This window comes from Hemitrygon akajei, chromosome 11 (genome assembly GCF_048418815.1).
Source record: "Hemitrygon akajei chromosome 11, sHemAka1.3, whole genome shotgun sequence".
Lineage (NCBI taxonomy): Eukaryota > Metazoa > Chordata > Chondrichthyes > Myliobatiformes > Dasyatidae > Hemitrygon > Hemitrygon akajei.
The window spans coordinates 109494344-109516993 of record NC_133134.1 but is presented as its reverse complement, the minus strand read 5'-3'; the positions used below and the strand labels follow the sequence as shown (position 1 = coordinate 109516993).

Here is a 22650-nt window from a genome sequence, read left to right as displayed (position 1 = left end):
GCATTAAACTCCATCTGCCAACGTTCAGCCCATTCTTCTAACCGGCATAAATCTCCCTGCAAGCTTTGAAAACCCTCCTCATTATCCACAACACCTCCTACCTTAGTATCATCGGCATACTTACTAATCCAATTTACCACCCCATTATCCAGATCATTTATGTATATTACAAACAACATTGGGCCCAAAACAGATCCCTGAGGCACCCTGCTAGTCACCGGCCTCCATCCCGATAAACAATTATCCACCACTACTCTCTGGCATCTCCCATCTAGCCACTGTTGAATCCATTTTATTACTCCAGCATTAATACCTAACGACTGAACCTTCTTAACTAACCTTCCATGTGGAACTTTGTCAAAGGCCTTGCTTCTACATCTTTGCATTATGTTTATCTTGCACCTTCCAAATTGCTCCCAGAAACTCCAGCCATTGTTGTTTTGCTTTCAGTCTTTGTGCATAAACTGTGCTAAAAGCTTTAAGAGTATTTAAGAAGTTTTGAAGAGAATTAAAGCCTTGCCCAGAGCTGAATTCGACTAGTATCCACATAGAAACATAGAAAGCCTACAGCACAATACAGGCCCTTTGGCCCACAATGCAGTGCCGAACATGTACTTACTTAGAAATTACCTAGGGTTACCCATAGCCCTCTGTTTTGCTAAGCTCCATGTACCTATCCAGGAGCTTCTTAAAAGATCGTATTGAATCCACCTCCATCACTATTGCCGGTAGTCCATTCCATGCACTCACCACTCTTGGTGCAAAAAACTTACCCCTGACAAATCCTCTGTACCTACTTCCAGACACCTTAAAACTGCACCCGCTCATGCTAGCCATTTCAGCCCTGAGAAAAAGCCTCTGACTATCCACACGATCAATGCCTCTCATCATCTTATACGCCTTTATCAGGTCACCTCTCATCCTCCTTTGCTCCAAGGAGAAAAGGCCACTCAACCTATTCTCATAAGGCATGCTCCCCAATCCAGGCAACATCCTTGTAAATCTCTGCACCCTTTCTATAGTTTCCACATCCTTCCTGTAGTGAGGTGACCAGAACTGAGCACAGTACTCCAAGTGGGGTCTGACCAGGGTCCTATATAGCTGTTACATTACCTCTTGGTAAATTTTCTGCCTGAACTGTATCAAGGGTAGAGCCATGCCCTTCAACAGTTTTCTCCTATCAGTTTTGACAGCCTGTAGGGTAATCAAATGCTTTTTTTCCAACTGCAGAGTGCTAATGTGTAGACTGAGCAGAAGTGAATCTCTCTAAATTCATAAATGGCTACTACCTAATCTTTTAGTGGCAGGAAGGGTCATTCTCTATCCTCTCTTGCTCTTGAAAATGGGAATCACATCAGCTGTAATGGAAAGTATTTTATTCATTCCAAGAACTGTGACTAAGTTTATGGCATTCTCTCTTTAGCAGCTTGGTGACCAGCAATGTTAGGTATTGGGTCACTTGTGATGGTGGTTGAGTTAAAGCAACATATTTTAGGTTCTCACGTCAGTCAGCATTTCATATCAGTATTTTAAGTTCCATAAAGTGTTCCTTCCCTGTACTTCCCTGCTGCCTTAAGTGCAGCTGTGCTGCACACCTCAATGACTTCCTCTGATAGCAAGTTCCTCTTTTTCAGTATTCTAGTTTAGTCCTGATTTCCTTAATAAATTTTATTAAATTAGCTTTATTCAACATGGCCTAAATGTTGGATTCCCCATGCAGAACAATATCAGATGGGTCTCGTGAAAAACAAGATTAGATCCATATGTGATAGAGGTTAATCTGTAACTTCAGTGGCAAATCCTACATTCGTCCTTAGAACACCTGGAGAATAAAGGCTCCTTTTCATTGACTACAGCTCTGCCTTTAATACCATCATTCCAAATAAACTGATTCCTATGCTCCGGAACCTGGGTCTTAGCACTCCGATCTGCAGCTGGTTCTTCAACTTCCTCACAGACAGGACCCAGGCTGTAAAAATAGGGAACAAACTCTTCTCTACAATCACTCTGAGCACCGGTGCCCCACAAGGCTGTGTACTCAGCCCCCCTGCTGTACTCACTGTACACCTATGATTGTGTAGCCAAGTTTCCATCGAACTCAATATATAAGTTTGCTGATGACACCACAATTGTAGGCCGTATCTAGGGTAATGATGAGTCTGAGTACAGAGAGGAAATTAAGAACCTGGTGGCATGGTGCAAAGACAATAACCTATCCCTCAATGTCAGCAAAACGGAGGAATTGGTTGTTGACTTCAGAAGGACTAGCACAACCCCATCCACATTGGTGGTGTGCAGGTGGAACAGGTCAAAAGCTTTAAGTTCCTTGGGGTGAATATCACAAATGACCTGACTTGGTCTAACCAAGCAGAGTCCACTGCCAAGAAGGCCCACCAGCGCCTTTACTTCCTGAGAAAGCTGAAGAAATTTGGCCCGTTCCCTAAAACCCTCAGTAATTTTTATAGATGCACTGTAGAAAGCATTCTTATAGGGTGCATCACAACCTGGTATGGAAGTTGTCCTGTTCAAGACTGGAAGAAGCTGCAGAAGATCGTGAACATAGCCCAGCACATCACACAAACCAATCTTACATCTTTGGACTCACTTTACACCGCACGCTGTCGGAGCAGTGCTGCCAGGATAATCAAGGACATGACCCACCAAGCCAACACACTTTTTCTCCCTCTTCCCTCCGGGAGAAAGTTCAGGAGCTTGAAGATTCATATGGCCAGATTTGGGAACAGCTTCTTTCCAACTGTGATAAGACTGCTGAATGGATCCTGACCTGGATCTGGGCTGTACCTTCCAAATATCCGGACCTGACTTGCACTACCTTACTTTCCCTTTTCTATTTTCTGATTATGATTTATAATTTAAATTCTCTTCAGGACCTGGGGTTGGGTGGGGGGGTGGGGGTGTGGGAGATACCTGAATAAAAAGATGGGGGAAGGGGAAAGAGACTAGCTGGAAGGCGATCGGTGAAGCATGGTGGTTGGGAAAGGTCAAGGGCTGGAGAAGAAAGAACCTGATAGGACCATGGAGAAAGGAAGGAGAAAGAGATTAGCTGGAAGGTGATAGATGAAGCAAGATGGTTGGGAAAGGTCAAGAGCTGGAGAAGAAAGAACCTGATAGGACCACGGAGAAAGGGAAGGAGGAAGGGACCGGGGAAAGTAATAGGCAGGTGAGAGGAAGTGAGAGGTCACAGAGGGGATTAGAGGAAGACGGTGGGGGGGGGGGGGGGCGGGGGGGGGGCGGGAGAATGTGGTGAAATCTGTTCACCAGAAAGAGAAATCAATATTTATACCATCAGGTTTGAGGGTACCCAGACGGAATATAAGGTGTTGCTCCGGCAACCTGAGGGTGGCCTCATCTTGGCTCAAGGGGAAGCCACTTCTTGAGAATGGGAATGGGAACTAAAATGTTTGGTCACTGGGAAGTTCTGCCTGTGGCAGATGGTGCAAAGATGCTTGAAGAAGCAATCCCTGAACTTACGATGGTTCTCATCGGTGTAGAGGAGGCTGCATCGGGAGCACTGGACACGATAGATGACCCCAGCAGATTCACAGGTGAAGTGTTGCCTCACCTGGAAGGACAGTTTAGTGCCCTGAATGGAGTTGAGGGAGGAGGTGTATGGGCAGGTGTAGCACTAAGGCCTCTTGCAGGGTTAAGTGCCGGGATAAAGATTAGTAGGGAGGGACGAATGGACAATGGAATCATTGAGGGAGTGAAAATCTTCAAAATTCTATAAATCTCCAGGCATGAAGGAAATATATCCTAGGTATTAAAAGAAACAAGGAAGCTGTTGAGTTTTTGACCCATCACCATTCAATTGTTCTTGGTTATGAGATCAGGGGCGATTGATCAGCGACAGAAGTATCGTTACTTATAAAGGAAGAAAGGGATAAAGTAACTAAAGTAGCTAGTTTAAATTCACTTCTGGGAGACAGTATAAAACTTAATTTGAAAGGCACAGATTAACCAGAGGAAGGAAATGTAGACTTGCTAAATTGTCTGACTAGTTGCTTTTTGTTGAGCTAGCAAGGAGAGCTGATGAGTGCTTTTGGTTTGATATTACCGACATGGATTTTAGAAAGACTTTTAACGGAAGTTCCCTTTAGTTAAATTTACTGGCCGTAAAAATATACATTGGATACTAAACAGAGTGACAGATTGAATCCAAACTGGCTCATTGCTAATTCAATCTTTCTGTCAGAGCTATGAATGCTTCAACAAGAATCCAGTGAAGTGTGAAGTCATGCATTTGGGAAGGTTTAACAAGGAAAGGGAAGATGCAATATATTGCAAGCTATTGAGATATAAAGGAATGGACGTATTTACAGATCTATAAATCCTAAATAATGTGGGTTAGAGGGCACATGCTTCATTATCTCAGGCACAGAATTAAGTACACAGAACTGCATACATTCCTGGTCACCACTTTAGAGAAAAGACAAGATTACATTGGAGAGAGTTGGAGGAGATTAATGTGGATGTTGCCAGGTTTGGAAAATCGTCACTACGAAATGAGATTGGATAAATTACCTTCCTTAACAATGGGTCATAAACAATTTAAAGAAATTAATAGACAGGTTAGAGGGACAATGAGGAAATTTGCTTTCTCCCAGAGGCCGATGAGATGGGATGAAAAGGTTCAGAGTGGCATAAACCCTCATCATGTTTAGACTATACTTGGCTGTGGACATAAGTCATGGACTATTAGAGATCTAGAGCTGTAAGGTAGGATTGGGCTGGATGGCACAGGCCCTGCATGCTTAATGCTTAAGGAAGGAGACCATTCAGTCTATTGATGGTCTCCTGTGTTGTAAATTTTCTTGGATTTTCAACAGCAGTAAGGTAAATTCTACTCAGAGGATGGCAGATTAATAGATTCTTTAAGCATCAGTGGCTTAATAAATTGAATTGTTATTTAGTTATACTGTAGTTGCTCCACACTGGTGACTCCCACACTACAGCCATTTAGGTAACGGAAATTTGACCTTACAGAATTCACAAATCACTGGCCAAGAATTTGAGATAGAGAACAAAATTTACTCTCAGTGAATTTATCTGGAAAAAAAAGTAAACAAATCAGCACAGTATTTTTTCAACTTTCTTTTCTTGATACAAGCGCAGGTGACACTGCTTTGCATTATGCAAAATTGGGACATGGCCTGTTTCTGAGGAACATAACCCTCTGTAAGGGGGGGGGGTGGGTGTTACCTGTAATTGACATATTGACATCACCGTTCCTGCGCTCAAGAACAGCAAGATTATTTGATCCTTGAGTCACATATGGTACATAATACATATTGCTAAGTTAACAAATTTCACAACACATGCCGGCAATAATAAACCTGATTCTGACAATGGTGTGAATGTTCATTAAGACTCATTCTGGCTTCTCTATAAACACAAGAGATTCTGCAGATGCTGGAATTCCAGAGCAATATGCACAAAATACTGGAGGAACTCAGCAGATCAGGCAGCATTTAAGGAATAAACAGGCGGCTGTTTATTCCTTTCCATAGAAGCTGTTTGACGTGCTGAGTTACTTCAACATTTTGTGTGTTTTGCTCTGGCTTCTCCATTTTTGAAATCACTATCAAAACACAAATAAGAAGAGTGATTGTAACAATTAAATTGTACTCCAATAAAAAATGAATACTGGACTAGAAAAGGATGAAGTTTCGTGTGGGGAAGAATCAAAGAACCTTAAGTTGCCATGTACATGCAGCAAGGGTTGCAACATATGTATTGTTCTGTAAATATAAATTTATTGTGCAACCTCACTGAAGTATACACAACCCAAGCTTCTGGCATGAGCTGCTCAAACTTACAACAGGGAGTACCTTTCTGCAATGTGGTAGTTAACTTTTATTGTAATATGTAACCTTACTGTGGCACCCATCTTTAAAGCAATGGGAATATTACTGCAATGTGTATATGGACTCCAGCACATAGCTCTACCTGCAGTCCTTTGGCATTGTCCATTCATGTAGCAATGTGCACCCATGTTGTAATATATCATCTGACATTTTCAAACATGCTGGAATGTACAACCTTGCTTTAATGAGTTCCTTACTGCATTCAATTTCGTTTCAATTTGCATTTCCTAACTTCACTGACCAAGTGCATTTTCTGTTTCTTAGGTTCATTGTGCTATGAACAGTCAAAAGTTTACTGCGGTGGGAGTTATTATTGTAAGACTCTTGGCCTCTCTATCTCCTCATTATGATCTTTCACCTTATAGTCTGCCTACACTGCTCTTTCTCTGTATACCTTGTTCTGTATTTTTTTTATCTTGTATGCTTCAAGTTTGCTGATGACACCACTGTTGTGGACCAAATCAAAGGTGGCGATAATTCACAGTACAGGAGGGAGATCAAAAATTGGCTGAGTGGTGTCTTAACAACCTCTCACTCAATGTCAGCAAGAACAAGGCTTCAAGAGAGGGAAACCAGAGGTCTATAAGTCAATCTTCATCAGAGGGCGAGCAACATTAAATTCCTGGGTGTTACTATTTCAGAGGATCAGCATGTAAATGCAATTGCAATGAAAGCATGCCAGTGCCTCAACTTCCTTAGGAGTTTATGGAGATTCAGCATGGCATCTAAAACTTTGTTAAACTTCTATAGATGTGTGGTGGAGAGTGTATCACAGCCACCAACCAGCCATGCTCTTTTCTCGCTGTAGCCATCAGGTAGAAGGTACAAGAGCCTCAGGACTTGCACCACCAGGGTCAGGGACAGTTACTATCCCTCAGCCATCAGGCTCTTGAACAAAAGGGGATAACTACATTTACTTGCCCATCCACTGAGATGTTCCCACAACCAATGACCTCACTTTAAGGACTCTTTATCTGGTTATCTCATGTTCTCATTATTTATTTATATTTGCATTTGCACAGTTTATTGTCTTCTACACTTTGGTTGATCTTGTGTTAGTTATTATTCTATAGATTTGCTGAGTATACCCACAGGAAAGTAAATCTCAGGGTAGTACATGGTGACATATATATACTTTAATAATAAAATTTATTTTGAACTTTGAACAATGCACTGTTTAATTATCTGATCTGTATGAACAGAATGCAAGATCAGCTTTTTACTGTACATGTGCCAATAATGAACCGATTCCAATTCCAGTTGTTTAGAATGTGCACTGGACTGTGGAACCTCACCAGTGCCCAACCCAAGAAGAGCAGGGTGCTTCAAGACTATCACCCAGTGGCACTCATGTATATACCGTGATGAAGTGATTTGAGAGGTTGGTCATGGTTAGAATCAACTCCTGCCTAAGCAAGGACCTTGACCAGCAGCAATTTGCCTTTCACCACAATAGGTCTACAGCAGAAGAAATCTCACTGGCTCTTCACTCTGCCTTGGATCGCCTGGACAATAGTAATATTTATGTCAGGCTGCCATTTATTGACTACAGCTCCAGTGTTCAACACAATCATATCTCAGTTTTAATCTAAAAGCTCCAAAACCTGGGCAGATCAGACAATCAACACTGTTGCACCTCAAGGATTCATGCTTAGCCCACTGCTCCACTCTCTACACCCAAGTCTGTGTGGATAGGCACAACTCAAATGAATCATTAAATCTGCTGACGACATAAATTCGTGTTTCCTTACCATCCATTGGGGGCATTTATCAGGAGCACTGCATATGCCGAGCCTCTTTGACTTTCTACCATCAGGCAGGAGACTATGATGCATAAAAACAAGAACGGCCAGGATGAGAAACAGTTTTGTCCCCCGGCTTCTGAACTCCCGGCTGCATTGTATTCAAAGTGTCACTGGTTAATCTGTTCCATACCTTCCAATATTTAAAATTAAAACACTTTTTTTATCTTTTTCTGTTAATCTGTATCAAAAAAGCCTATTAAATATATTGTGATTCAATGTTGTAAAACAATAAAACATGAAAACTTCCAAGGGGAGGGTGAATACTTTTTATAGGCACTGTATATGTGAAACTGAAGGTAAAAGAAGGAGAGGACGAAGGATAGATAATATCACTCAGACAATGCGTATGACCTTGGGGGATCTTAGAGAGGCAGTTTCCAACAAGAAGGCTCAATGTGCAGGAGTCCATGAGGTCACAGAGAGTCAGACTTGACTTAACAACTGAATATCTACAAAATATGTGATTCATCTGTAAATTTTATCCATGCCTTCATAAGTTATGTGTACTTTTGCGCTTTACACCATTTGCACTGTACGGGGCTATTAGCGAACTGCAGAACGCACATCCTGATGGTCTGTTTATTGTCGCCAGTGATTTTAACCACGCAAACCTTAAGTCAGTGCTCCCCCTCAATTCCATCAGTATGTGGACTTTGCAACGAGGGTAGAGAACGCATTGGACCTGGTTTACACAAACATTCCCGATGTGTACCGGGCTGAGCCCCGCCCCCACCTCGGATACTCAGACCACATCTCTGTTGTGCTAATCCCAGCATATAGACCGCTCGCCAGGCGCTCCAGACCAATTCAGAAGCAGGTGAAAACCTGGCCAGCAGGAGCCATCTCTGCTCTTCAAGACTGCTTTGAGCACACTGACTGGTACATGTTCAGGGAGGCTGCAACTGATGGCGACTCCACCAACTTAGAGGAGTACACAGCATCAGTGACCAGCTACATCAGCAAGTGCATTGATGATGTTACTCTGTCCAAGACCATCACTATACGTGCCAACCAGAAGCCATGGATGACCGCAGAGGTGCAGGTGATGCTGAGGTCCCGCAACTCCGCATTCAGAGCGGGCGACAAGGCAGCTTTAACAACAGCAAGGGCCAAACTGCCCCGAGCCATCAGAGGGGCAAAGCGTACACATGCCCAGCTAATCCACAGTTACTTCCAGGACAGCGGTGACACGCGGCGCATGTGGAAGGGCATCCAGGACATCACCAATTACAGGACAACATCACCTGACTGTGCAAGTGATGCCTCCCTCCCAAATGCGCTGAATAACTTCTACGCCCGGTTTGAGGTGGAAAATGACGTGGCGGCGAGGAAGTCCACCCCTCTTGCGAATGACCAGGTACTGTGTCTCCCCGTGAGAAGAACCCTGTGCAGGGTCAACCCACGGAAGGCTGCTGGACCAGACAACATCCCTGGTAGAGTGCTCAGAGGATGTGCAGACCAGCTAGCAGATGTTCTCACTGACATCTTCAACATCTCCCTGAGCAGCGCCAGCATTCCAACGTGCTTCAAGGCCGCCACCATCGTCCCCGTGCCAAAGAAGTCTTCAGTGTCCTGCCTCAATGACTACCGTCCCATTGCACTCACATCCATCATCATGAAGTGTTTCGAGAGGCTCGTCATGAGGCATATCAAGACCCTGCTGCCCCCCCCTCACTGGACCCCCTGCAGTTTGCGTACCGTCCCAACCACTCAACAGATGACGCCATTGCCATCACCCTCCACCTGGCCCTAACCCACCTGGACAAAAAAACACATACGTTCGGATGCTGTTCATAGACTTTAGTTCAGCATTCAACACAATCATCCCTCAGAAACTGATTGGAAAGCTGAGCCTATTGGGCCTGAACACCTCCCTCTGCAACTGGATCCTAGACGTCCTGACTGGGAGACCTCAGTCAGTCCGGATCGGGACCAGCATCTCCAACACCATCACACTGAGCACGGGGGCTCCCCAGGGTTGCGTGCTCAGTCCACTGCTGTTCACTCTGCTGAAGCACGACTGTGCTGCAACACACAGCTCGAACCACATCATCAAGTTCGCCAATGATACAGCCCTGGTGGGTCTCATCAGCAAGAACGACGAGTCAGCTTACAGAGAGGAGGTGCAGCGGCTAATGGACTGATGCAGAGCCAACAACCTGTCTCTTAATGTGAACAAAACAAAAGAGATGGTTGTTGACTTCAGGAGGACACGGAGTGACCACTCCCTGCTGAACATCGACGGCTCCTCGGTAGAGATCGTAAAGAGCACCAAATTTCTTGGTGTTCACCTGACGGAGAATCTCACCTGGTCCCTCAACACCAGCTCCATAGCAAAGAAAGCCCAGCAGTGTCTCTACTTTTTGCGAAGGCTGAGGAAAGTCCATCTCCCACCCCCCATCCTCATCACATTCTACAGGGGTTATATTGAGAGCATCCTGAGCAGCTGCATCACTGCCTGGTTTGGGAATTGCACCATCTCGGATCGCAAGAGCCTGCAGCGGATAGTGAGGTCAGCTGAGAAGATCATCGGGGTCTCTCTTCCCGCCATCACGGACATTTACACTACACGCTGCATCCGCAAAGGAAACAGCATTATGAAGGACCCCATGCACCCCTCATACAATCTCCTCTCCCTCCTGCCATCTGGGAAAAGGCTCCAAAGCATTCGGGCTCTTACGACCAGACTATATAACAGTTTCTTCCCCCAAGCTATCAGACTCCTCAATACCCGAAGCCTGGACTGACACCTTGCCCTACTGTCCTGTTTATTATTTATTGTAATGCCTGCACTGTTTTTGGGCACTTTATGCAGTCCTGGGTAGGTCGTAGTCTAGTGTAGCTTTCTCTGTGTTGTTTTTTTTACGTAGTTCAGTCTAGTTTTTGTACTGTGTCATGTAAACCATGGTCCTGAAAAACGTTGTCTCACTTTTACTATGTACTGTACCAGCAGTTATGGTCGAAATGACAATAAAAGTTGACTTGACTTGACTTGACTTGACTTGAAGAAACGTTGCCTTGTTTCTATATACATTATATGGTTATATACATTATATCCATGTATAATGACAATAAACTTGACTATTGTTGGTGAATTTTAGATGGTGATGAGCAAGGTAGACCAGCTGGTTGAGATGTGTTGCAACAACAACCTCGCTGTCAATGTCAGTAAGAATAAGCAATTGTAGACCAGGATAGGATCACTGAGGGCACACTGCCAGTCCTCACTGAGGGATCAGAAGTGAAAATGGTGAGCAGTTTCAAGTTCCTGGGTGTCAACATCTCTGAAGATTTATCCTGGCCCCAACATTTGATGCAATTACAAAGAAGGTGACATATGCCAGTGAAATTAAACCTGATTCTGATAGTGTAGTGTTTACTGTTACAGGAATGTGGAATACTATCATGTTTATCCTTGATCCAGTATATGCTTTCTTCTTATAACTTTACTAACGTTGATACCTTACAAAAGCATCCACACTTAAACAGGTCACACCTTCCCCATAGTGGCTACAGTCCTATAGTGTGAATCCTTATTATGAAAATGGATTGCTTTTATGTAGCACACTGCATAATCTCGACATCTAAAAGTGCTTTATATTAACAATAGTAGTTTTGAAATAATTTATGGTAGTAAAAATTGCATGGCAATCCAGCATTCTCTTATAAACATCCTTTTACAAAGTAGTAAGGCTAGAAAACCTTTCTATTTTATAAAGTTGCTTGTGAGATAATTATTGAGAAGCACTATAGAGACATAGAGTCATAGAACGTTACAGCACAGAAACAGGCCATTCAGCCCATCTAGTCCATGCCAAACTATTAATCTGCCCTCTAATTGACCTGCACCTGGGCCATACCCCTCACATCCATGAACCTATCCAAGTTTCTCTTGAATGTTGAAATTGATCCTGAATTCACCACTTCCAATGATAGTTCGTTCCATACTCTCACCAACCTTTGAATGAAGAAGTTCCCCCGAGAGTTCCCCTTATATATTCACCTTTCAACTCTAGTCTCAGCCAGCCTCAGTGTGAAAAGTATGCTTGCATTTATCCTATCTATACCCCTCATAATTGTTTACACCTCTATCAAACCTCCTCTCATTCTCCTACGCTCCAGGAAAAATGTTCTAAGTTATTCAACCTTTCATGGTATAAGTCAGCTCCTCAAGTCCTGGCAACGTCCCTGTAAACTCTCTCATTGCTCTTCCAATCTTATTGATAGCTCTCCTTTAGTAAAACTTTTGTTTTTTTTTGCGTTCTCGCCCATTCTTGTTGCTGGGGCTTTGGGGTTTGATTGTCTTGTTGTTTCTCCATGTTAGTTTTTGTGCAAGGGAGGGGTCGGGGTGTTCAGGGTTCATGAGTTTTTGTTTCTTTTCGTGGGGGGGGGGGATTGATGCCTTTCTTTCAACTACTTCTGTGGTTTTCTGTATTTTACGGCTATCTGGAGAAGACAAATCTCAGAGTTGTATTCTGCATGCATACTTTGATAATAAAATGAACCTTTGAACCTTTGAGGTAAGAGAACTGCTGATGCTACTCCAATGTTGGCCTCACCAATGTGCTGTACAACTTCAACATAACGTCCCAACTCCTGTATTCAATACTTTGATTTATGAAGACCAATTTGCCTAAAGCTATCTACCTTTGATGCCATTTTCTAATGTGGGTTGAATTTCACAATGGGAGATCAGGGTATTTAAAGTGCTCTTTGGAAGACCATATTATACCATTCTCTCCATACCCACATGCTCAAGTCTTCATGAATGGAACAAAGCCACTGTGGTATGCCATTTTTGCACCAACTCAGCATGCACTCTCATTGCAGTTTACCCAAGGCATGGATGAGGTTACGGAGTGAGACACTGGTGGTGGGAGGAGTATTGGGCTGCACAAGGGATCAGAAGAGGGTGGGAGCTGAGTTTATCATTGCAGGTCGTTAAAGGGACATACGTTCAGTGGTGCTTAATTACATACAGGAGTGGAACCCAGTGTGGTCTTCTGCTGCAGCCCACCCACTTCAAGATTTGGCATGCTGCATATTTGGAAATACTCTTCTGCACACCACTGTTGTAATGCATGGTTACTATCACATTCCCGCCAGCTTGAACCAGCCTGGCTATTCTCAATAACAAGGCACTTCTGCCCACAGAACCACCGATCACTGGATGTTCTTTGTTTTTCGCACAAATCTCTGTAAACTCCAGTGACTGTTGTGTGTGAAAATCCTAGGAAATCAGCCGTTTCTGAGATACTCAAACCACCTCATCTGGCACCAGCAATCATTCCACGGTCAAAGTCACTTAGATCACATTTCTTCCCCCATTCTGATTCTGGTCTGAACAACAACTGCACCTCTTGACCATGACTGCGTGCTTTTATCATGCTGCCACACGATTGGCTGATTTGCATTAAGTAGCAGCTGTCCGTGTGTATCTAACAAAGTGGCCCCTGAGTGCGTAGTGATGAGGGAAGGGAAGGAGATACAGTACTGAGGAAGGAAGAGCAACTTAACTGGACTCTGAGTGAATGAAGGTTGCTAAATACAGAGGTACTGAATGGACAGGAGTTAGTCAGGGAAACGGCAGTTGGGTTTTGAATGAGCCATTTCACTGAGAGCTTGCTTTCTCGCAGGACCCTAACTGGTGTGAATATTGAGTGATTGATATCAATCACCGAGAGCATATTGAAGCGGCAGGGCATGGGTCCAAGAGCAAGAAATGACCCACTGCCTGGAAATTTAAGCGCCAGGCCAGACTGAAAAGTCGGGGGAGTTGAGGCCGGAGGCGAGGGATGGGCCGGTTTTCAGCTCGCTGCTTCACGAGCTTCACTAGTCTGTGCTGAACTGAGGCTGTGGCCTGCAGCTGATGGGACCCTGGATCGGTTGTGGCCGTGGGCTTCAGTTCTGAGTGTCATTTCCTAACTTTTTGTTGTTTGCACGATTTGCTTTTTTCCCGCTCACTGGGTGGGTGGCGGTTTTCTTCTTTAAGTGGCCTCCACTGGGTTTCTTTGCTTTGTGACTGCCTGTAAAGAGACGAATCTCAAGACTGCACGTAGCATATATACTTCAGTAATGAAGGTACTTTTAACTTTGAATTTGACATCTTTCCCTTTTATGGAAGCAGAGTCTAATTGTTCTTCCTCCCAGAGCTCTCTGACCACCAGCTTCACTACTCCTCCCGCACCCCATCTCCTCTGGCAGAGAACCAGCTGTGACCCTCCAGGGGCTGGCACCTCAACACTTGGTCGCAGGGTCCACTATGTATTCATATGACTTCTGTGCACTGAGCATAATGCTGCAGCTCAGGAAGTCACCAGAGTCCTGGACTTCCTTAAAACAGTTCCGCCAGAATTTGCACAATCCTGTCACAAAGAAGTGGTTGGAATTTAAATGGCAGAGTTCCAGCCCATTAAAATGCAGTGGCTTTTCCTATTCACCCCATTTCTATTTGTGCAATGGAGTTAGGAAGTGGTGTGTTACAGTACCTATGCTATTAACCACTGTGGTTGCATCTGCAGTCTAGATAGTGGTTAAATATATCTTGGAGGATGGAACTATCTTTTTCTAATTAGCAGTGACGTTCGGGTACAAACTCCAGTTTTGAAACCCCAATGTGACAGAACTCATCGAGGATACTCAGCAAAACCAACCATATAGCTGGACTGGTTGCTACAGGCACTTAGTTCACACACTGTGAATTCAGACACCATTTGGGCAATTTAAGTATATTGACAGTGGAAAATTCCAGTTTAAGAAGAAACCTGTTCTGAAGTTGCTTTGATTTTCGTTCTTTCTCTGCTCACAATGGCAGAAATCTCTGGGTTCATGACATCTCGTGACGCCCGTCCCCAGGTATGGATTTTTGTTATTCAGAATGTTACAAATGCTTTGAGCCGAGGCTGTCACTGTTGCTTCTGTGTGTGAAACTCCGCACCAGGATGTAGCACTGTGGGTTTGGTTTGGTTCTGTGTTTTTTTCGTTAGTTTTTGTTTCATGCTCGTCCTGCTCATTCTAGTATTCCTTGTGGAATGAGGCTTCAAGCAGGGAGTTCAGGTGAATATTAAAGGTCCTGTTTTGATCAGCATAATTTTCCAGGTATCCATGTAGAATTCCTCCCTAAGCTGGTCTGGAGGTGTCCATACATCGGGTCAGAGCTGTTGGGAGGGGACCGTTGCGGGTGGGGCAACCTCACCCTTGTGAGTGGATGGGAGGAGTCGGGCGGTGGGGAAGAGAACGGGGAAAGGATTAGTCAATGGAAAATGAAGGGACACTGGGAAAGGGGATTGGAGAAGGAAGGTGGGAAGTGAAAGGGGTGAGGGAGAGGGGAGAGAGGGCATTAGAGAAAAAGAGAGACTGAAGGGCAGTGGTTGAGAGAGAGGTGAGAAAGAGAGCAGAGGCGAGAACCTGTATAGTGCTTGTCTTTCCCTGTCTGCATCTGATCAGAATGAGAGAAGGCCATAACTCTTGGTTTCCAATCACCCTGGACCTTCTCTGCATGATGGCTGGTGTGAATCAGCCACTCCACGTAGGTTCATCCTTCACTGCAGTGGACGTCAACTGTCCTTGTCACTGAGGGACTGCCCACCAAGTAAAAGGATGTTACTAAGCAACAGATTAATTGGCTATTCATTGGACTTGCTGTCACTTTATATCTGGATCAGAGATAATGCTCTCCAAGTTCTAATGGGATCTAGAAGAAGAAAGGGATTTTTTTTCATGTTCTGATATCACCTTTTAAGACCAGGCCTGGCTCTCAGTTTCACTAGTTCTATTTTGAGTACCATTATCATCCTATTTGCAAATTCATCCTGACGCAAATAAGGCATTTCTTTGGACTGTATGCTTCAATGTAGGTGTGACAAATAAAGGTGATCACTTTAATATTTATCTGTAAATTCCTAATCTGCCCTTAACCCCAGATCTCTGGGAGAAAATGGCACTGCGGTCCTGCAGATATTGAAAGTGGCGTGTATCCCTGAGTTTCTACCACTTGTGCCAAGGCTCACAGGAGGAACGATTTGCAGTTAATGTGAGTTAGAAGATGGTCATCAGCAGATTGTTGTTTTTCTCAATTTCACCTCCATCTTGCTCCCAGCGGACATTCGTTCATCAGCCGTGGCTTTGCCCCATAATCCCTCCTCTATCCCAACCTTAGTGGCAACAACGATAATTTGTACTTACGTTATGTTGCCAAACAACCCATTGTGGTTCATGGCGTCTGACGCTGGTTCCCGTAAGGAGATAATGAGGCAGGGGTGCATGATAGACAGTTAAGGAGCTGGTCACTCACAAGAATGCAGGTGGGAAAGGAAGAGGTGACAGTCTGAAGGGCAAGGGGGAGCAGGAAGGTGGTGTTGTACCTCCCTGGCTCCAGCACTGTGTTCTGTGGAATGCACTGAAGCTGGGTGCAGCCACTACATAGATTCCTAAACTCCACAACACTTATTTCTCCACAGTCCTCTTTCCCACTGGTTTTCTCCTCCTTCCTGTGAGCTGGACCATGAATGGCACCACGCACAGTTTAGTTCTACCTTGCTATTGAATTGAATTGACTTACATCCTTCACACACGTGAGGAGTAAAGTTCTTTACATTACGTCTCCGTCAGAATGTGCAATGTGCAATTTATAGTAATTTGTAATAAATAGCACTTACAAAAGATTTTCTGGATGGTAGCAGCTGGAACAGTTTGTGGTTGGGGGTGACTTGGATCCCCAAATGATCCTTCGGGCCCTTTTTACGTACTTGTCTCTGTAAATGTCCTCCACAGTGGGAAATTCACATCTACAGATGTGCTGGGCTGTCCGCACCACTCTCTGCAGAGTCCTGCGGTTGACACATAACTATCTGAAATTTATATGCTTTAGGATTCAAAATTCAAGGTGAATTTATTATCAAAATATATAGTGTTACCATATGCTACCCTGAGATTCGTTTTCTTTCAGGCATTTACAAGGAAAAAGAAATACAATAGAATTTTTTAAAAAATCTATACATAAACAAAGACCGACAAACAGCCAATGTGCAAAAGAAGGCAAACTGCAGAAAAATAACACTGAGAACTTGTGTTGTCAACAGTTATTGAAAGTGAATTGCAAATTAACGTAAACTGACGATATGTTAATGTTAAAATAACAGGAAATATGCGACTTGTTATGAAAATATTGATTTGAATGTTCTAAATCTTTATTTATTTTATGAATAAATTATATTTTGTGATAAAGTGATTTTTATCCAAGTAGTCAGACTGTGAAGTGGGAGGTGGGGGGAGCTGGAATTAGTACGATGACACCGTGCGTTGGCCAGCCATTCATTTCCTCTGATTGTTGACCCTTGCACTGATGAAAGCAACGTATACCCCTCATGATTTTAGATATCCCTAGCAGATCCCCTCACAACCTGCTCTGCTCCGAAGAGACCAAGCCATCTTTTCCAGTCTATCCATATAATGGAGTTAATCATCCATAGTAAATCTACTTTGTACCCTCTCCAAACCCTTCACACCATTGCTAAACTGTGGTGCCTAGAACTTGAAAGGATACTCCAGATGTGGCTGAAACAATGTTTCATAAATGTTCATAAATTACCAATGGAACATTGAAGGTGGAGAGAAAGGAGATGGAGCAGAGACAGCAACAGATGGAGAAAACCAAGATTATTAAAATCAGCGACATGGCCCTCCTTACGGAAGACCGCGTTACCCACCTTACTTTGTTCATCGTCGCTATGGTTGCCGCCCACAATATAGCAACCAGTCTCAGGGAGAAATTACTGAGGGTGGTGAAATAAATGAAAACCAGGTTGCTGGGGAAGAAGGTAAACCTAACAGGGGGACAAAATCAATTCCATTCAAACAGAACAGCTTTTGCACAAGGTAAATCTTGAACCAATCATTTCCTCCATTGAGAATCATACACTTAATCCTTTGTGGGGAAGTTTCTTTTGCACGTACGTATTTTGAATCCTCAGCCAATGTATCTTGCTTTTCACAAAGAAATTGGGAAACAGCATCAAAGCAGAAATGAATTCTGGCACCAGACTGTAAGGTTTCTATTGTTGTATTTTCACACTTGACCTGAAAGTGCACCTGAGGGAATTCTCCCTCTGGAGCCAGACAGATAGCACTGCAGGTAATCCTTAATATCAGCAAAACTGTACTTTAACAGCAGCTTCAGAACAGTGGAACGAACAACAGGATTTTGATCAACTGCTGCCCCAAATGGTGGAAGTTTACTGGTAAAATACTGATCTTTCTGTGAGTCATTGGATTGCCCAACTTTTGAATAACTAGCAAAGACAGCAGATCACCAACCACTTCTTTTGCTGGTGACAAGTCATCTTTGAAGCAGACCATGGAAACTCCCTGTGCTCAGAGGTCAACTTTTCATGACTTTTATGTGGAAATCTGTATTAAAACTAACAAGTTTATTGATAGACGTTACTCAGAAGGGCAGAGAAGACCTCCCCTAGAGACTTGAGTTATAATTATTATTATTATATTACTTTGTTATAATTTCATATTATTAAGTTACTAATTAAACGGTGGGTGGGTGTGTATATATTAAGGATACACATACAGTATTAGTTTAACGTTAAAAAAAGTTAATACACTTTAAATAAAAGGGGAGGAGTGTACCATATAGCCTACTGTATAATATGAGACTACTTTATGTCGTAGTAACATGTTATTGAGCATGCGCTATTGGGCACGTATTGATCTGTATGTATGTGTTCAGTTCAGCTTTAGTTAGTAAAGAACCCTGTTAACGTAGCTCCAGTCTCCAGCATTTTTATTAATGATATTGTTGTGTAAACGGCCACATACACAACAGTTCGTAATGACTTGTGAGTTCTTGCGGTCAATGCTCGATAATAATGCTCAGGATCCTTACATTTTTTAAAACATTTTTCTCAGTGTACCCTGCTGTTCCCAATGAACAATGCACATAAACCTCCAGTTCACGCTGCTCTTGTAGCCCTTCTAGATTTGTGTGCTCTCGATTGCATTGCCTCTCTCCTGCCCATCACAACCCAGAGCAATCTCCATCCTCCTCACAGTCTAAGTTTTATTTCATCCACAAGTTTGGAAATTGTGCCCTGTACATCCAAGTTACGGATGCAACTTTTAAAAATGGTGGTCCTAGCACCACCCCCCGGGGAAATGCACTGTACACTTACTTCCTGTACGAAAACCGACCCTTCACACTTCTGTTTCCTGTTACTGAAATAATTTTTATCCATTCTGCCACATTCCCTTTTCATCCATGCCGTTCACTCTCGCTGAGAATCTTGTTATATGTGTTGTAGCCCGGGGAAAAGTACACACTCAGGACAACAACTACTTCTTCGGATTTTAATTCCTTTATCTGTTTTAGAGGTTTAAGTGCCAGAAGAGGGTCTTAAAACAAAATGAACGACTTTACAATCAGGTCCTGCCATTACAATCTCCGTTTAACCTTCGATCCACACACTTGTGTCTCGACCAATTGCGTATGCAGTATAAAAACACAAAGAAAACCACACAAAACTAATACTGTACTAATACCAGACCGCCAGAGTAATAATCTCAGGATTACTGCCTGAGCCACGTGCTAATGATGGTAAGAATAGCAGAATTAAGCAGATGAATGTGTGGCTAAGTAACTGGTGCAGGGGGCAGGGCTTCAAATTCTTAGATCACTGGGATCTATTTTGGGGAAGGTATGACTTATACAGAAACGATGGGTTACACCTGAACTCAAAGGGTACTAATATCCTGGCGGGATTGTTTAATACAGCTGTTAGGGAGGGTTTAAACTGAGTTGGCAAGGGGAAGGAAACCAGGGTGTTAGGGTCGAGGAAGAGGAAAATAGAAATAAGTCAAAGAAGTCTTGTTGTTCAGGAGGATTTAAACTAATGTGGCAGGGGGATGGGAACAAGTGCAGAGAGACAGAGGGGTGTAAAATGAGGGTAGAAGCAAAAAGTAGTAAGGTGAAAAGTAAACGTGGCAGGCAGGCAAATCCAGGGCAAAAAGCAAAAAGAGCCACTTTTCAACATAATTGTATAAGGGCTAAGAGTGTTGTAAAAACAAGCCTGAAGGCTTTGTGTGGCAATGCAAGGAGCATTCGTAACAAGGTGGATGAATTGAATGTGCAGATAGTTATTAATGAATATGATATAGCTGGGATCACAGATACATGGCTCCAGGGTGACCAAGGATGGGAGCTCAACATCCAGGGATATTCAATATTCAGGAGGGATAGACAGGAAAGAAAAGGAGGTGGATTTAGCGTTGCTGATTAGAGAGGAGATTAATGCAATAGAAAGGAAGGACATTAGCCTGGAGGATGTGGAATCGATATGGGTAGAGCTGCATAACACTAAGGGGCAGAAAACGCTGGTGGGAGTTGTGTACAGGCCACCTAACAGTAGTAGTGAGGTTGGGGATGGCATTAAACAGGAAATTAGAAATGCGTGCAATAAAGGAACAGCAGTTATAATGGGTGACTTCAATCTACATATAGATTGGGTGAACCAAATTGGTAAGGGTGCTGAGGAAGAGGATTTCTTGGAGTGTATGCGGGATGGTTTTCTGAACCAACATGTCGAGGAACCAGCTAGAGAGCAGGCCATTCTAGACTGGGTATTGAGCAATGAGGAAGGGTTAGTCAGCAACCTTGTCATGCGAGGCCCCTTGGGTAAGAGTGACCATAATATGGTGGAATTCTTCATTAAGATGGAGAGTGACATTGTTAATTCAGAAACAAAAGTTCTGAACTTAAAGAAGTGTAACTTTGAAGGTATGAGATGTGAATTAGCTAAGATAGACTGGCAAATGATACTTAAAGGGTTGACGGTGGATATGCAATGGCAAGCATTTAAAGATCGCATGGATGAACTACAACAATTGTTCATCCCAGTTTGGCAAAAGAATAAACCAGGGAAGGTAGTGCACCCATGGCTGACAAGGGAAATTAGGGATAGTATCAAGTCCAAAGAAGAAACATACAAATTAGCCAGAAAAAGCGGCACACCTGAGGACTGGGAGAAATTCAGAGTCCAGCAGAGGAGGACAAAGGGCTTAATTAGGAAAGGGAAAAAAGATTATGAGAGAAAGCTGGCAGGGAACATAAAAACTGACTGTAAAAGCTTTTATAGATACGTGAAAAAAAAAGATTGGTTAAGACAAATGTAGGTCCCTTACAGTCAGAAACAGGTGAATTGATCATAGGGAACAAAGACATGGCAGACCAATTGAATAACTACTTTGTTTCTGTCTTCACTAAGGAGGACATAAATAATCTTCCGGAAATAGTAGGGGACCGAGGGTCTAGTGAGATGGAGGAACTGAGGGAAATACATGTTAATAGGGAAGTGGTGTTAGGTAAATTGAAGGGATTAAAGGCAGATAAATCCCCAGGGCCAGATGGTCTGCATCCCAGAGTGCTTAAGGAAGTAGCCCAAGAAATAATGGATGCATTAGTGATAATTTTTCAAAACTCCTTAGATTCTGGATTAGTTCCTGAGGATTGGAGGGTGGCTAATGTAACCCCACTTTTTAAAAAAGGAGGGAGAGAAAAACCAGGGAATTATAGACCGGTTAGTCTGACATCGGTGGTGGGGAAAATGCTAGAGTCAGTTATCAAAGATGTGATAACAGCACATTTGGAAAGCAGTGAAATCATCGGACAAAGTCAGCATGGATTTGTGAAAGGAAAATTATGTCTGACAAATCTTATAGAATTTTTTAAGGATGTAACTAGCAGAGTGGATAGGGAAGAACCAGAGGATGTGGTATATTTGGATTTTCAAAAGGCTTTTGACAAGGTCCCACACAGGAGATTAGTGTGCAAACTTAAAGCACACGGTATTGGGGGTATGGTATTGATGTGGATAGAGAATTGGTTGGCAGACGGGAAGCAAAGAGTGGAAGTAAACGGGACCTTTTCAGAATGGCAGGCAGTGACTAGTGGGGTACCGCAAGGCTCAGTGCTGGGACCCCAGTTGTTTACAATATATATTAATGATTTAGATGAGGGAATTAAATGCAGCATCTCCAAGTTTGCGGATTACACGAAGCTGGGTGGCAGTGTTAGCTGTGAGGAGGATGCTAAGAGGATGCAGGGTGACTTGGATAGGTTAGGTGAGTGGGCAAATTCATGGCAGATGCAATTTAATGTGGATAAATGTGAGGTTATCCACTTTGGTGGCAAGAACAGGAAAACAGATTATTATCTGAATGGTGGCTGATTAGGAAAAGGGGAGGTGCAACGAGACCTGGATGTCATTGTACACCAGTCATTGAAAGTGGCCATGCAGGTACAGCAGGCGGTGAAAAAGGTAAATGGTATGTTGGCATTCATAGCAAGAGGGTTCGAGTACAAGAGCAGGGAGGTTCTACTGCAGTCATACAAGGCCTTGGTGAGACCACAGCTGGAGTATTGTGTGCAGTTTTGGTCCCCTAATCTGAGGAAAGACATTCTTGCCATAGAGGGAGTACAGAGAAGGTTCACCAGATTGATTCCTGGGATAGCAGGACTTTCATATGAAGAAAGACTGGATCGACTAGGCCTATACTCGCTGGAATTTAGAAGATTGAGGGGGGACCTTATTGAAACGTATAAAATTCTAAAGGGATTGGACAGGCTAGATGCAGGAAGATTGCTTCCGATGTTGGGGAAGTCCAGAATGAGGGGTCACAGTTTAAGGATAAAGGGGAAGCCTTTTAGGACCGAGATGAGGAGAAACTTCTTCACACAGAGAGTGGTGAATCTGTGGAATTCTCTGTCACAGGAAACAGTTGAGGCCGGTTCATTGGCTATATTTAAGAGGAAGTTAGATATGGCCCTTGTGGCTAAAGGGATCAGGGGGTATGGAGAGAAAGCAGGTACAGGGTTCTGAGTTGGATGATCAGCCATGATCATACTGAATGGCGGTGCAGGCTTGAAGGGCCGAATGGCCTACTCCTGCACCTATTTT

General features: G+C 43.4%; 1 protein-coding gene across 1 annotated transcript in view; it reads left to right on the top strand.

The window, feature by feature from the left end:
• Positions 1-14125: 14125 nt before the first annotated feature.
• The window catches only part of LOC140735888 (cas scaffolding protein family member 4-like), a 138530-nt gene continuing 130005 nt past the window's right edge, over positions 14126-22650 (top strand). Inside the window, exon 1 of the mRNA XM_073061464.1 lies at positions 14126-14545. Coding sequence (XP_072917565.1) covers positions 14498-14545 — 48 coding nt within the window. The 5' untranslated portion in view covers positions 14126-14497. The remainder of the gene's footprint in view (positions 14546-22650) is intronic.